Raw genomic sequence first — 17,500 nt, forward strand, 5'->3', positions numbered from 1 at the left:
AGCTTCATGAAAACAGCTAAAGGTAATGTTAGCTGCCCTACAGCTGTCAGAGTGTTTAAACTCCCGCTGGATGACGCGCTTCAGAAGGGTTGAAAATCAGCAACTTTCCCTCTTTAGCGTTTAGCTTAGCACGGCGCAATGGCAACCATAAACACCACTGTCTCTAGCAATTTGCTGCTTCCTGTTTAGTGCTAGAGGGAGAGCACCCATTGGTTGTTGACAATGTTTACATGATGTAACTTCACTACCAAGACTTAAAAACTTAGGATATCATCCTAAAATTGGAATTTGGATTTGGAAATTAGCCTGCGACAGTAGACTGGCTTGACAAGTCGTTTGGTGTAAGGTCGGCATCAACTTGTTAGTTTGCGAGTTTTAAAAGTTTTGGGACAATAAAAGTCTGATTTTAATGATTATCTTTCTCTAAACTTCTCACATTACATCGTCACTCATATAAAAGGTTATATAAATGTTGACCATAGAGAAAAAGCACGTGGACACGTGGCCTAAACTGACTGTCTTCCCCCCAAAAATCGTTTGTTCAACCAGTAGTAACGACCTACAACATATTCAGGTTAATAGTGGCGGCGCCCTCTAGTGGCCGTAGTAGTTCTAGTAGTAGAAGTAGAAGGTGAGGAAGTATAAAGCGTGTTTTACACTAGACGCATCCAAGGTGGCGCGCGCCATCGTGACGTCAAAATTACGTAATATCCTGCCGGCGCGCCCGATTTATGGCGCGCGGGCATCATCGATCGAGGTCATCGCATTGAAATCGAAGCACTGACGGCAATGCTGCTGCCAGTTCTGCCGTTGTTTACCTTTTTCTTCTACTTCTAGTCCGTAGAAAGAGCAACGTCTGTAGTCTTTGCTCATTAGCGCCGCCTCTGTTCAGGAGAAGACTGCAACTAGTGTCACGACCACCAGCGCGGGTATAAATAGTCACGGCGATCCCATGACGTCACATTTGCATGCGCCAGCTGGGCTGCGTCTAGTGTATAAGACCCTTTAGGCCTCCTTCACACTGCCTGCGTGACACGCACGTCTCAGGCGCGGCTCGAGCTGCGCCGAAAACACGGTCAGTATATATTTAAGTTTATAGAAAACATCCATGTGTACAGACAAGGCTAGCAGCAGCAGCAGCGCCGTGTCAGACACGTTTCTGGCGTGCAAAGACATAGAAAACGCCACGCAGCCGCCACGCAACTGACTCGCAACAGAAACGCCATGCTCACGCCACGCAGCCGGTGTGAAAGAGGCCTAAGAGTGCCAAATGTCCTGGTGAGGAGGCAACAAACACAGGACTTCGGACCGGAGACCGGAGTTCATGTCCTGTTTGAAAAGAAAAGGAAACTGAGAGGTTGTTTTTTTTTAGGGGTCAGCATAGAGCCAGAGCACATTTAAGTCCCCCCAAGCTGCTGTGTGCACCACAGCGATCAGGCATGGAAAGATTAAAAAAAGGGGCGAGGAGAAAGAGAGAAAGAGGGAGGAGGGAGAGTTGAGTCTGACCCAGATTGATGTTGGTAACCCGGCCATGACCTGAACTCTCTGAGGACAGCAGACAGAGAGAGAAACACCGAGCGAGGGAAACAATCTCTCTCTCTCTCTCTCTCTCTCTCTCTCTCTCTCTCTCTCTCTCCGCTGCTGTCCACCGGTCACATCAGCTGATCCAGCTGCCTTTCAAACTAAAACTAGACAGAGTTTAGTTTGTGAATTAATCGCCCACGGGACGCTGGCTGGCATCAAACTGAAAAAAAAACCGTCTCCGGGTTTTGTGGGTTTCATCTCACAGCCCGCCGGCTCAAATTAGGGGAGTTTGAAAATATTGACTCTCATTAGGTGCAGATTTGATGCAGATATATGCAGTATTTTCTCTGTATAAAGAGACTGTCCTCCACCGTAAAACGTTCCCATAGGTTGTTTGTTCAAGCAGCAATTACCACTCATATTTACGTTTTTTTTGGGGGGCTTTTTATGGCCTTAAATTGACAGTATAGCTTGAAGACAGGAAAGGGGGGAGAGACGGGGGGACGTCATGTAGTGGGTGAGCTAGAGGTCGCCCCGTATTGACGTTCATAGTGACGGTATAAAGGCCTGAGGGTTACGTGTTTGACGCCCACATTTTGTTATTATGTCGTCCACGTCCCCCACCAATGTTGACACAGTGGCTGTCTTTCATTCTGCATACTTCCGTCAGTACACTGCTAACGTGCACTGACCACTTCCTGCCGTAGTGCCCACTTTGGATGGTTAGTATTGTCCCAAAAGGAACACTTACGTTAAAAGACTTACCGGAAATGACGAGCGGTCGGCTCGGCTCGCCGCCTCTCAAAATCTGAGGAAAATCTTTTAAACTGACCTTTGTTGATCTGAAATGAAGACAGATTCAGCAACTGCACGGCCTATTTCTCTCTTAAAATGTTTTCACAAACACGTTTCGGTGAACTATTTACGTAAAATACGAGATCGTATTCTGAACGAGCCGCCATGATGCTCGGTTGTGAAATCCGGGAGAAGCCAGACCCACGTGACGCGTTCGTCCAATCAGCTGCCGGTCGACGTCCCTGGCCCCTCCCCTTTCCGCTTTGTAGTCCAGATGGCGGCTGTATAGTGCGAGTGGCGTCCATCGTTCCACACTGAACTTTTTGACCGTTTTTAGGGGGTCATCCTGGTACTTTCAGTGTGTTATCTACACTATATAGGGGAGAGCCGGGACGATTGAAACGCGGGACGGATGAAACATTCCAGTTTTCTCCGAGTGCAATGATGATAGACAGACTTCCTTAAGTCAGAGAGCATAGAGCATGTTAACCTCCTTCTATCAGCCAAATATCTTCCTGTTATTTCCTTTTATCACAGAGTTACAGGCGATAAACGAGTTTTGATGGTCGAAAGTAAACTTACATTTTTTCGATTATTAATGAGTGTTTTTGATTTAAAGTTTCGACTACGTGCTTATTCGGTAGACTATTTAGTGTTCTCCACAATCCCAGACTTTCATATTGCATGCTTGTTTACATGGAAAGCAAAACAGGTTATAATGGCATAATGTCTACGTCGGGACCTGGCTGTAACTCCATGTATTTTAAGTAAATGCACAAATATCTGTGTTTATACAATAATTTATGGAGGTGAGACATGGAAAAGCAGTTTTAGAAAGATGAAAATATATTTGGACCCCACCAGGTAAGGGGGTCGAGTTTTCCCATGTTATCCTATGGAGACTGACGGGCTGTGGGTCGTTAAGGGAACTTATTTGGATGTGCAGTGACCTAACCCACGTAAAAACCTAGTGAAACGACATTTTCCACAATAGAAACATGATATAAATGGGAAAACTTACTGTTCTAGCTATAAAAATGGCAGAATCATCCACAGTGCATGATATTTCAAAAACCGCTTCATACACGCTTCAAGGTGACGGCAATGAGTTGTTAACAGATATTCACGAAGACGTATAGCCCAGCAACAATCTATCTAAAATAACACCTTTTGGGAGTACTATTCATGGTCAGGGAGGTGTTCCAGGCACGTCCAGCTGGGAGGAGGCCTCGGGGAAGACCCAGGACTAGGTGGAGGGATTATATCTCCAACCTGGCCTGGGAACGCCTCAGGATCCCCCAGTCGGAGCTGGTTAATGTGACTCGGGAAAGGGAAGTTTGGGGTCCCCTGCTGGAGCTGCTACCCCCGCGACCCGAGACCGGATAAGCGGACGAAGATGGATGCATTCATGATATGTAGTAAAATATTGAAGTTGTGGGACGTTTATATGGCTTAAACTGTATGTTTCATCCGTCCCCCTATGCTGTTTTCAATCGTCCCGGCCAGGAGGGACGAATGAGACATGACGCACGTTAGAGCCCTGCGCGGGACTGTTTTCTTCATCCCGCTCCCGCCCCGCTCCCGGCGAATTTCTGACCATTACCGCCCGCACCCGCAACATGTGTGTTACACTACACAATGTGTACGTCCACTCCCGCCCGCACCCGCAAAACTCTGAGAATTTATGCCCGCACAATAATAGAGATGCATTGACGTTGTGTCTTCTCCCATCCCGCATGAGAAAACACGTCATTTTATAGGTTAATAGGGAGAAGATGAAGGTAAAGAAGGCAGGTGCTTGCTGCTGTTAGACGGGGAGGAAGGAGCAGAAGGAGAGGGAGAGAGGAGAGGGAGAGAGGGGGAGGAAGGAGCCGAGGATGAGGGAGAGAGGAGAGGGAGAGAGGGGGAGGAAGGAGCCGAGGATGAGGGAGAGAAGAGAGGGAGAGAGGGGGAGGAAGGAGCCGAGGATGAGGGAGAGAGGAGAGGGAGAGAGGGGGAGGAAGGAGCCGAGGATGAGTGTGAGAGGAGAGGGAGAGAGGGGGAGGAAGGAGCCGAGGATGAGGGAGAGAGGAGAGGGAGAGAGGGGGAGGAAGGAACCGAGGATGAGGGTGGACGGAGAGGGAGAGAGGGGGAGGAAGGAACCGAGGATGAGGGAGAGAGGAGAGGGAGAGAGGGGGAGGAAGGAGCCGAGGATGAGGGTGAGAGGAGAGGGAGAGAGGGGGAGGAAGGAGCCGAGGATGAGGGAGAGAGGAGAGGGAGAGAGGGGGAGGAAGGAGCCGAGGATGAGGGAGAGAGGAGAGGGAGAGAGGGGGAGGAAGGAGCTGAGGATGAGGGAGAGAGGAGAGGGAGAGAGGGGGAGGAAGGAGCCGAGGATGAGGGTGGACGGAGCCTTGGCTCGGAGCTCCCCCGTCCTGGGAGGCTCAGACACGCTGGTGTCTGCTCATAGATGGCCTATACAGTATATACTCAGTCAGTATATATGTATATCTATGGTATCCCAATGCAGCCCTCTAACGCACGTCCCACTTTTGCTGTAATAATTCCTGAACGGTTTTGTTCAAAGCTGAAAATGCAACTGTATTTGACAGATGACAGGTGTAGGTTGCTAGTGACAAAATACTAGCTTTCAGTGCGATACGATCGCTTTGTAAATTAGGTTTAATTAAAAAGTGTTTCAACTGTCCCGGCTCTCCCCTACTTAAAACTAATTGTTTGAAGTGTGCAAGTAGGCGGTTTGAGACACAGCCAAAGCCTCCACCCTTGCCTGTGAGTACTATGGGATGTTAGCTCAGTCAGAAGATCAATGAGTGCTCAATAGCAGATCAATCAGCGCCCGCTCTCTAAACTCTCTGATGGATCATTAACATCAAATAGCCTCATACTGGAGATTAAAGAGCATTTAGATATTAAAATCACTAAAGGCAAAGAAAGAGTTCATATTAATGTGTAGGGTGAAACTTTGGGTGGGACACAAAACAGGAGGTCTAGGGGTCCCATTTACTGCATTTCTACGTACATTTAGGGCTTATAATGATACAAAATCCAGGAAATAATTAAATGGAAATGGCCTGTATTTATATAGCGCTTTTCTAGTCTCAACGCCTACTGAAAGCCTAACATAGTACAGGAACCAATCACCATTCACACACAATCACACACTGTGGCCGAGGCTGCCGTACAAGGTGGCACCAGATAAACACTCACACACATTTACACGCAATTTGGGGTTCAGTGTCTTGCCCCAGGGCACTTTGGCATGGAACTGCAGGACCACCAACCGTCCGATCAGTAGGGGACCGCTCTTAAGTTGATCGTAATGATAAATGCTGCCAGATGTAGCCTGTAAGAAAAAGGTGTCTTACTTTCCTTATTGTTTAATATAAGTATAGTCACCAAGACTTGAGAGAATCATTTTATAGAGTCAAAAATGTTCACAATTTGAAAGTGGGACTTTCAGTCCCCAGTGGAAATTACACCCTAGTGTGTATGACTTGAATGTTTCATGTTAAACTGATATATAGGTAATCTATTTCTTTATTTGTATCTCTATTTTCTTGGATTAATATATTTAAATTTTATGTTTTTTATTTTACTTTTACATTATTTTATTTTGGTATTTTTTTGTTTCTTGTATTTTAACTTTTTTTTTTTTAATTATATTTCATTTTACTTAAATTTTTTGTATTTTGTTTTTGTATTGTTTGTATTATTTTATTTTTGTATTATTTTATTTTCACGTTGTATTATTTTATTTTTTTTATATTATATTTAATATTATTTTATTTTTGTATTTTTTGTTTTTTGATTTAAAGTTTCGACTACGTGCTTATTCGGTAGACTATTTAGTGTTCTCCACAATCCCAGACTTTCATATTGCATGCTTGTTTACATGGAAAGCAAAACAGGTTATAATGGCATAATGTCTACGTCGGGACCTGGCTGTAACTCCATGTATTTTAAGTAAATGCACAAATATCTGTGTTTATACAATAATTTATGGAGGTGAGACATGGAAAAGCAGTTTTAGAAAGATGAAAATATATTTGGACCCCACCAGGTAAGGGGGTCGAGTTTTCCCATGTTATCCTATGGAGACTGACGGGCTGTGGGTCGTTAAGGGAACTTATTTGGATGTGCAGTGACCTAACCCACGTAAAAACCTAGTGAAACGACATTTTCCACAATAGAAACATGATATAAATGGGAAAACTTACTGTTCTAGCTATAAAAATGGCAGAATCATCCACAGTGCATGATATTTCAAAAACCGCTTCATACACGCTTCAAGGTGACGGCAATGAGTTGTTAACAGATATTCACGAAGACGTATAGCCCAGCAACAATCTATCTAAAATAACACCTTTTGGGAGTACTATTCATGGTCAGGGAGGTGTTCCAGGCACGTCCAGCTGGGAGGAGGCCTCGGGGAAGACCCAGGACTAGGTGGAGGGATTATATCTCCAACCTGGCCTGGGAACGCCTCAGGATCCCCCAGTCGGAGCTGGTTAATGTGACTCGGGAAAGGGAAGTTTGGGGTCCCCTGCTGGAGCTGCTAGGGGGTAGCAGTCTCGCGACCCGAGACCGGATAAGCGGACGAAGATGGATGCATTCATGATATGTAGTAAAATATTGAAGTTGTGGGACGTTTATATGGCTTAAACTGTATGTTTCATCCGTCCCCCTATGCTGTTTTCAATCGTCCCGGCCAGGAGGGACGAATGAGACATGACGCACGTTAGAGCCCTGCGCGGGACTGTTTTCTTCATCCCGCTCCCGCCCCGCTCCCGGCGAATTTCTGACCATTACCGCCCGCACCCGCAACATGTGTGTTACACTACACAATGTGTACGTCCACTCCCGCCCGCACCCGCAAAACTCTGAGAATTTATGCCCGCACAATAATAGAGATGCATTGACGTTGTGTCTTCTCCCGTCCCGCATGAGAAAACACGTCATTTTATAGGTTAATAGGGAGAAGATGAAGGTAAAGAAGGCAGGTGCTTGCTGCTGTTAGACGGGGAGGAAGGAGCAGAAGGAGAGGGAGAGAGGGGGAGGAAGGAGCCGAGGATGAGGGAGAGAAGAGAGGGAGAGAGGGGGAGGAAGGAGCCGAGGATGAGGGAGAGAGGAGAGGGAGAGAGGGGGAGGAAGGAGCCGAGGATGAGGGTGGACGGAGCCTTGGCTCGGAGCTCCCCCGTCCTGGGAGGCTCAGACACGCTGGTGTCTGCTCATAGATGGCCTATACAGTATATACTCAGTCAGTATATATGTATATCTATGGTATCCCAATGCAGCCCTCTAACGCACGTCCCACTTTTGCTGTAATAATTCCTGAACGGTTTTGTTCAAAGCTGAAAATGCAACTGTATTTGACAGATGACAGGTGTAGGTTGCTAGTGACAAAATACTAGCTTTCAGTGCGATACGATCGCTTTGTAAATTAGGTTTAATTAAAAACTGTCCCGGCTCTCCCCTACTTAAAACTAATTGTTTGAAGTGTGCAAGTAGGCGGTTTGAGACACAGCCAAAGCCTCCACCCTTGCCTGTGAGTACTATGGGATGTTAGCTCAGTCAGAAGATCAATGAGTGCTCAATAGCAGATCAATCAGCGCCCGCTCTCTAAACTCTCTGATGGATCATTAACATCAAATAGCCTCATACTGGAGATTAAAGAGCATTTAGATATTAAAATCACTAAAGGCAAAGAAAGAGTTCATATTAATGTGTAGGGTGAAACTTTGGGTGGGACACAAAACAGGAGGTCTAGGGGTCCCATTTACTGCATTTCTACGTACATTTAGGGCTTATAATGATACAAAATCCAGGAAATAATTAAATGGAAATGGCCTGTATTTATATAGCGCTTTTCTAGTCTCAACGCCTACTGAAAGCCTAACATAGTACAGGAACCAATCACCATTCACACACAATCACACACTGTGGCCGAGGCTGCCGTACAAGGTGGCACCAGATAAACACTCACACACATTTACACGCAATTTGGGGTTCAGTGTCTTGCCCCAGGGCACTTTGGCATGGAACTGCAGGACCACCAACCGTCCGATCAGTAGGGGACCGCTCTTAAGTTGATCGTAATGATAAATGCTGCCAGATGTAGCCTGTAAGAAAAAGGTGTCTTACTTTCTTTATTGTTTAATATAAGTATAGTCACCAAGACTTGAGAGAATCATTTTATAGAGTCAAAAATGTTCACAATTTGAAAGTGGGACTTTTCAAAATCCCATTTGCGTCCCCACACAAATGGGATTTTGAAAAGTCCCCAGTGGAAATTACACCCTAGTGTGTATGACTTGAATGTTTCATGTTAAACTGATATATAGGTAATCTATTTCTTTATTTGTATCTCTATTTTCTTGGATTAATATATTTAAATTTTATGTTTTTTTTTTTTGTTTTTTTTTACATTATTTTATTTTGGTATTTTTTTGTTTCTTGTATTTTAACTTTTTTTTTGTATTATTTTATTTTACTTAAATTTTTGTATTTTGTTTTTGTATTTTTGTATTATTTATTTTGTATATTTATTTTCACGTTGTATTATTTTATTTTTTTTATATTATATTTAATATTATTTTATTTTTGTATTTTTTGTTTTTTTATTTAGATTTTTTTAATCATATTTTATTTTACTTACATTTTTAGTATTTTAGTTTTGCATTTTTTTGTATTATTTTATTTTTGTATTTTGTTATTTTTTTATATTATATTTAATTTTGTATTTCATGTATTATTATTTTTTCTGTTACATTTTATATGTTAATATTATTATTTATTTAATACAAAAAATTATAAAAACAAACAAGTAATTTTCTCTTGTGGTATTAATAAAGTAAACATTTTATTATTATTATTATTATTATTGTCTGTGTGCTGTTTGAACAAAGTCTAGCGGTGACATCTGCAGGCCGACGGCCCTCACTGCTCATTATTCTCTCCCCCAAAGAATTCAGAATCAGAAAAACAAGAAGATATGTGGAACTTGCCTTGTTGATTGGTGCATAGATATACAAACAAACATGTTCAACATTAATATGAAATAAACAATAAATACATAAACAGATACATACACACAAAAGTGCTGTTTCGCATAAGAAAAAAGAGGCTATGTTTGTGTATGTGCAAAAGTAATATTTATTACTTAATATTTATTTATTATTATTATTCATCCTGGACACAAAGTTTAGGAGGTGACAGCAGACTGTGATGACAGAACAGCTTTTAAATCACACACACACACACACACACACACACACAGTGACAAACAGACACACACACATATATATACACGCGCACACATACGCAGACACACACACACACACACACACACACACACAGACACACACACAGACACATACACACACACACACACACACACACAGACAAACATAGACACACACACACAACACACACACACACACACACGCGGACACACATGCAGACACACACATACACACACACTGACAAACATAGACACACACACACACACATGCACACACACACACACACACAGACACACACACGCACACAGACAGACACACACACACACACACACACACACACACACACACACACTGACAAACATAGACACACACACACACAATCGCACACACATGCAGACACACACACACACACACAGACACACACAGACACACACACACTGACATAGACACACACACACACACACACACACACACACACACACTGACAAACATAGACACACACACACATACACACACACAGACACACACACACACACACACACACACACACACACACACACACACACAATCGCACACACATGCAGACACACACACACACACAGACACAGACACACACACACACACTCACTCACACACACACACACACACACACACACACACACACACTGACAAACATAGACACACACACACACATACACACACTGACAAACATAGACACACACACACACACACACACACACACACACAGACAAACATAGACACACACACACACACATACACACACACAGACACACACACACACACACACACACACACACACACACACACTGACAAACATAGACACACACACACATACACACACACACAGACACACACACACACACACACACACACATATACATATATATGCAGTGAAGAGAAAGTTAACAGCTGATTTGAGGATTTAAATTTAAAGAGAAAAGTGAGTCAGTTGAACCAACAGTTTGCATATTCAGCCCCATCAGTCAGATGCAGAACAAAATAAAATACAAATAAATAATATAACAATACAAATATGCACTTTGTCCCAGTACTGCTTGACCTGCAGGATCATTGAGGAAAGTCAGCTGATTTAAATGAACAAAATCAAAGTCTTTGGAATAAATAATGTGTGTGTAATGTGCACTCTGTCCCAGTGTGTGTGTGCTGATACCTGCGGGATCATTAGGCTGTTTGAAGAGAAGGTTAACAGATGATTTGAGGACTTGAATGAACACAAATAAGTGAGTCAGCAGTTTTTGCATACTGAGCCTCATCATCACGTCATCATCATCATCATCATCAGTTCAAAAGCATCAAAGAAGTCAAGAGGTCAAATCAAAGTCTAGATGCCTTCTCATGTCTGAGTGAACTTTAGCCATCAAAACACACACACATTCACACATCTCATTAACACATTAAAGAGCCGTCAGTTTCTGTTTAAAACTGGACACTGGAGCACCGTGAGAGCCCAGAGGTCCCAGCAGTAGCATCTTCCTGGACACTTTGGATCACTTCGTGAATCATGGACGGAGGCAGCAGAGTGTCCGACTTCAGCATCGAGCGCATCCTTTCCCCGCAGCTCGGACACAAGATGCCGCCGGTGATGGACTTCGCACCGGGTGGATACTTCCAGGGGATCCCCGGCGGGTATTGGACTCTTTACCCCGGGAACCTCAGCCCTCCTGCCCCGGTCCCGGCCCTGGCCTCGGTCCGGGATCCGGTCCCGGTCCCAGGCTGCTTGCAGTACCGAGGGATGCGCTTTGTAGACGCCTATCTCCCGTATGGAGCAGCCGGTTTCCATCCCACAGACTTCAGCAACATGTACCCAAACTCCGGAGAGCGCATGCGCTTCAGCAGCCAGGACTCTGCAGGTATTTTAAGAGAAGCTCTTGAAACGTGTGTTTACCAAATTTCTGTTTTAATTCAGCTTTATGTCTGTAGTTTTAAGAATAAGTGTGAGAATAAACTTTTAGATCGACACTTAAAAGTTCAAAGTTAGGCCAACAGCGAGGTTATTATTACAGGCTGTAGTTTAGAATCTCAATTTTAGTTTAGGCTACTTAGTGTGTGTGATAGTTTTAGTTTAGTTTCAGCTTTTTTAAAAAAGATGTAGACAAGTTGTAGTTTTTATAGCCTGTATTTGATTTTTCAGAAGTATTTTTGCTATATAGGCTACACATTGAAATGATTCTTAGGTGCGCGTATTAGGCGCGTTTTAGGCGCAATATCAAGAAAATGCGACGCATTTCATGTAAAAGAAAAATGCGTTGGAAATGCTAAAGAAGATAAATAAATAACACAGAAAAAGCTTAACCCTTGTGTTGTCCTCGGGTCAAATTTGACCAATTTTCAAAGTTTTTTTCATATCAGAAATATGGGTTTCTTACTAAACTAAATTGCCCCCAAAATAACTTGGATGCACATGATATGGAACCCATACAAGAACATTCTTCAAATGTACAATTAATGATTATTTACATTGGATTTTGGGTGTTTTTATTCAATGTTATAGCATGTGAAAAAAAAAAGTGTTTATATGGTTTTCAAACTATGACATAAACCAGTCTGTGATCTACTCAAACTGGTCTGATCTTAACTATTAGTCAAAATAATTCGCAAGTTCTGCTTTTTTTTTAAACTCAAACATTAGGTATAATGTCACATAAATTAGGTTTACTGACCATGAATTAAAAAAAAAATGGTTGAAAAGAGGGACAACAGCTTAGATCTGAGAGAAGTCATTCATTCACTCGGCTTAGGTGCTGCCCAAACGGCTGATTTCAGTTTAATTATTTAGCTTTTACAGGTCTATTTCTTATTTTATAGTTTCGGGTCCAAGGCACTTTTCTTTGTTTAGCTTCGTCATGTTGAATTATATTTGTAACTTTTGTTAAGCATAGTGCCCTGGACCTTTCATTTTAAGTTAAGACTGTGTGTACTAGTTTTAGTTTATCATGGTAATACAATTCTGGGTCATTTTTTAGGGTATTTCTTCCATGTTTCACGTGACTAGCTCATTTTAATGTTACTATTCTCCCCTCCCCTCCCTCCAGATCCTCAGCAGTTGGCAGGTTACCATGGTTACCATCAGGCCGGGTTGTCCGAGCAGTCGCAGCTGCGTCAGAAGTCCCGGATGAGGACGGTGTTCACCGACGGTCAGGCCAAGCGGCTCGAGGTGCTGTTCGCGCTAAGCGACTACCCGCTGGCGGAGACGCGCGCTGAGCTCGCGAGGAGCACCGGGCTGAGCGAGGAGACAGTCAGGGTGAGTCCGACATCATCCTTCACTCACGGGGGGGTACGGGGACGGGGACGGGGGGACGGGGGGACGGTGGGATCATTGGAAGGAAAAGGCGTAAAACTGCTCCATGCGTAAAAAAGTTTCCAGGTTGCCAACGACGCTTGACGCCTTTTCGGAATTTTTGACACTTTTTTTCGACCTTTTTGGCACTTTTCTGAAGAGATTGTCGCATGACGTTCTTTTCGTTTATCTTCCCGAAGGTTTTGTCACTTTTTTCGACGTTTTTGGCACTTATTTTCGACAGTTTTGTTGCATTTTACGCACCAATTTGCGCCTTCTTTTATGTGAGATATCAAGTCTGTGTTTTTAAGGGCCGATTATTATTCAACCATAGGCCTATATAGTTAATATCATCATATCACATACAACCCACATGCGCAACACCTCTTCATGTCGCATGTTGACGCACGACGTCAGTGAGAGATCTTACAGCAAAAAAATATAAAGTTAAAGCAGACATGGTATCATCAGACACTTTCCAAAAAGTGGATTTGAAAATTCAACTTGACATCCTGTTGGTGTTCTGTAACAGTGGTCCACCCAGTGATCAAACACAAAACTGCATATGCTGTGTATCCCCAACGCGCTAATAAACAGAACAAAGTTACACAATGGCTCCAATATTGATGCTGCACTTGTTTTTTTTGTTCTTTAACACTTTAAATCTGCTGCTAAACAGAACATGCAGTTAAACTCTTTCTCTCTCTCTCTGTTATGTTTCCAGATTTGGTTTAAGAACCGCAGAGCCAGGAGGAAACGACAGTGCCACGGGTCAAAGGTCAAATCCTCCTCCCCTTCGCCCAGCAGCGCCGGAGCCGAGAACAAGTTCTTCGCTTCCTTCCTCTGAACGGCGACAGACTGTCCAGACTGCTCAGGGACGCGTTATTATGGATCCCACGTAACTTCTAGGCAAGTCCCGCCCTACGAGGCAGCCCGATTGGTCGGAGTTAAGGTGTGGACACACAGAGCCGACGGCCAAATGTTGGCAGAAAAGGCAATTGGACTGATCAGTCTCCCCGAGTTGGTCTAAAAAATGCCTCAGAACACACCGAAGAGACGAGACGTAATACGTCTCCATAACAGCAGGCGGCGCTAATCTGTATTGTCGCCCAAAAATGAAAACCGGCAGCTGATTGGACGAACGCATCACGTGGGTCTGGTTTCTCCAGGAAATTCAAAGACAGACTGTCATGGCGGCTTGTTCAGAATACGATCTCATATTGTACTAAAATAGTTCACCGAAACGTGTTTCTGAAAACATTTTAAGAGAGAAATAGGCCGTGCAGTTGCTGAATCTGTCTTCATTTCAGATCAACAAAGGTCAGTTTGAAAGATTTTTGTCAGATTTTGAGAGACTCTAGTCACGCTCATCCCGCTCCCCGTTTCCGGGTTAGCTTTCCACCAATCGGATGGGTCATTGAGTCCAACTGCCAGCAGTGCCCGCCCCACTGATTATACATGTCAAATCGGCCAAAATGAAGGCCGACGGCCCCTTGGACGGACAACGGCACGGGACACACCGAACAGACTCGAGTCACTGACCTCGCCAGACTGTCCAACGGTCAATTATCGGCTCTGTGTGTCCGGGCCTTTAGGCATTGACCTCGAGTGGTTAGGGTTAGGGTAGCCGACTGGTCAGGGGATAGGACCTGAACAAATCAGGTTACGTTACCTCGCGTGAGCATGGACGCCTGGCCAATGGTAGCCTGTGAATGCTATTGAAGGGCGGGACTTGCCTAGAAGTTGCGTGGGTCCCACAATAACGCCTCAGGGACACTTCAGACTGCAGGACGTTTCCTGAACTGTGACGATGCATTCAGAAGCTGCTGGGAAAAGACAGTTCAGATCTCTCTCTACAGTGTTGTTTTTTTTTTTTTTAATTATTTTGTATTTTTAGCGTAATTTATTGAATTCTTGTGTATTTAAAATTCCGTGTGTAGGTTTTCATAAAACAAGCATCATTTATAAACTGGAGCGGTTTCATTGAAAAATAAATCTAGTTGAAATAAATTCAGTCTTGTGTTTTGTTTTTATTTTCAGCAACATTTAGAAAAACAGGCACACATTAACATATTATGCTTCCATCTTAAATGTAGTTTCAGATCCAGTTTTTAATAAAAACTAGTTTATTTTTTTTTCACTTTTTGGGAAGTGCATTATTTATACTTGTGTTACTGTAATCAGTCCTTCCAGAAAAATGGGGAGTTTTTTTGTGATTATGCGGCACGCTTTCTTAAAAAATGCGATGGAATATGCGGGATATTTATGCAATTTTATGCGATGAAATTGCGGGAACTTGCAAAAACTGCGGTTTCATCGTGGCTTCATCGCGGGGTTTGCAGCTTTTCGATGACGTTCGCGTCGCGTAATTAAGTTAATTAAGTAAACGTAACATTTTTCAACTTTCTGCTAAGATATGTGTGACTTTTTTGCAACGAAAATGCGGGGATTATGAAAGCATGCAAGCCCCACATATTTTGCGTGGAAATCGGCAATTAATGCGGCGAAAATGCGGCCGTAATATGCGTAAATATGAGGACTTTGGCTGATTATGCATTGAATTATGCGATCGCATAATCACGTTTTTCTGGACTAATGGCTGTACTATCTGTGCTTAGAGAGGAAGGTGCACTCTGAAAACTGACCACTAGGTGTCGATGTTAAACATGTTCTTGAAAGCAGTACAGCAGGGGGTCAAACTCATTTTCCCAGAGGGCCACACTGGAAAGAGAATCACACCAAGGGCCAAACATGTAGAGTTTATTGACCTGCTTTTGTTACTGCATGTCACTTTCTTTTTTTTTTTTTACATTTTGGTAGCTTTTTTTCCTCATTTTTGTTGTTTTTGTTCCGACTTTTTTGTGGCTTTCTCAGACATTTGTCACCTTTTTGTAAATTTGTCGCTTTTTCCGATATTTTTGTACGCTTTTTGTCGCATTTTTGTTATGTAGGAAAGCTTTTTTGCACACCTCTGTTGTCGGGCAGGTGCGTAGGAAATGATCAAAAGTAGCAGATCAGAAGCTTAGAGAAAGTCCCGCACACTGACCATTACGCAAGGAATAATTTATTTAGAAAAATACGTTTCGGTCTTAGACCTACATCAGGAAGAACCAACATTTTTTGTCACATTATTGTTGATATGAAGTCCTACAAAAGTCATCAAAAGAGTTCCTTAGTCATCATAGAATTTAGCAAATTTATTTTTTTTAACAACCTGTTTCACAGCCTGAATATGAAAACTCTCTCTCTGCTTCTGGGGGAATTTCTGAGTCTCCGAGTCGGCAAATCTGCCAAAATTCTGCTTTGAATGTCAAATAATTACAGTTTAAAAAACACTATCCTGTGTTTTTGGTTTGGCGCACAACTAGGCGGGCCAAAAATGATTGTCAACCCAAATTGATATACGGGCCGGATCTATATCTGCAAGGGGCCGGATTTGGCCCGCGGGCCTTGAGTTTGACACATATGCAGTAGAGCAAGAGTGCCCAAACTTTTTTAAAAAGTGCCAGATTTGATAATTGATCATTTTTAACAACCAAAGTTACATACAAATGCATAGATGCAACAATTTTTATTTTCACTGTCACAACTATCTTTTTTAAAAGAAAATGTTTAATGGCAATGTACCTAAATCTACACCACTCAGGCGTGACCAAATATAAAAAAACAAAAACAATTCTGCCTTTACTTTTCCATCTGTAGTGAGATAACAGAACATACTGTATGAAATACCTTCAACTTCCATGAAGTTACAGTTTTTCTCAGTTGTTTACACACAAATACTGGTACTTGAGACACAATGACCACAACATGTAACTCATGCACCAACCCCCTGAACCAATTCTGCTAAACTACAAGCACAATTCCTAGCCTGGTCCTACCAGACTCTGGTCCATTAGCCTGGTCCTACCAGACTCTGGTCCACTAGCCTGGTCCTACCAGACTCTGGTACATTAGCCTGGTCCTACCAGACTCTGGTCCACTAGCCTGGTCCTACCAGACTCTGGTACATTAGCCTGGTCCTACCAGACTCTGGTCCATTAGTCTGGTCCTACCAGACTCTGGTACACTAGCTTGGTCCTACCAGACTCTGGGCCATTAGCCTGGTCCTACCAGACTCTGGTCCACTAGCCTGGTCCTACCAGACTCTGGTCCATTAGTCTGGTCCTACCAGACTCTGGTCCACTAGCCTGGTCCTACCAGACTCTGGTCCATTAGCCTGGTCCTACCAGACTCTGGTTCACTAGCCTGGTCCTACCAGACTCTGGGCCATTAGCCTGGTCCTACCAGACTCTGGTCCACTAGCCTGGTCCTACCAGACTCTGGTCCATTAGTCTGGTCCTACCAGACTCTGGTTCACTAGCCTGGTCCTACCAGACTCTGGTCCATTAGCCTGGTCCTACCAGGCTAATGGACCAGAGTCTGGTCCTACCAGACTCTGGTCCATTAGCCTGGTCCTACCAGACTCTGGTCCATTTCATTTGTCCAGAGAGTCTGGCCTCTCTCCATTGACAAGTGTTAACTTCCTTGAAGGTGGGTACTCTGTTGAAGTTTAAAACTATTGGATCTGCCCAGAGCCACTCTGGATCTGCCATAACCAATCGCTAACGTTTGGTCGTGACGT

At 43.4% G+C, this 17,500-nt stretch overlaps 1 protein-coding gene across 1 annotated transcript; it reads left to right on the forward strand.

The window, feature by feature from the left end:
* Positions 1 to 11,085: 11,085 nt before the first annotated feature.
* LOC116053448 (homeobox protein engrailed-like ceh-16) lies at positions 11,086 to 13,822 on the forward strand. The gene is made up of 3 exons (XM_031304567.1): positions 11,086 to 11,449; positions 12,632 to 12,840; positions 13,601 to 13,822. The coding sequence occupies exons 1-3, from the start codon at positions 11,101 to 11,103 to the stop codon at positions 13,721 to 13,723; spliced, it is 681 nt and encodes a 226-aa protein (XP_031160427.1). The 5' UTR covers positions 11,086 to 11,100; the 3' UTR covers positions 13,724 to 13,822.
* Positions 13,823 to 17,500: the final 3,678 nt, after the last annotated feature.

This window comes from Sander lucioperca, chromosome 5 (genome assembly GCF_008315115.2).
Source record: "Sander lucioperca isolate FBNREF2018 chromosome 5, SLUC_FBN_1.2, whole genome shotgun sequence".
Classification (NCBI taxonomy): Eukaryota; Metazoa; Chordata; class Actinopteri; order Perciformes; family Percidae; genus Sander; species Sander lucioperca.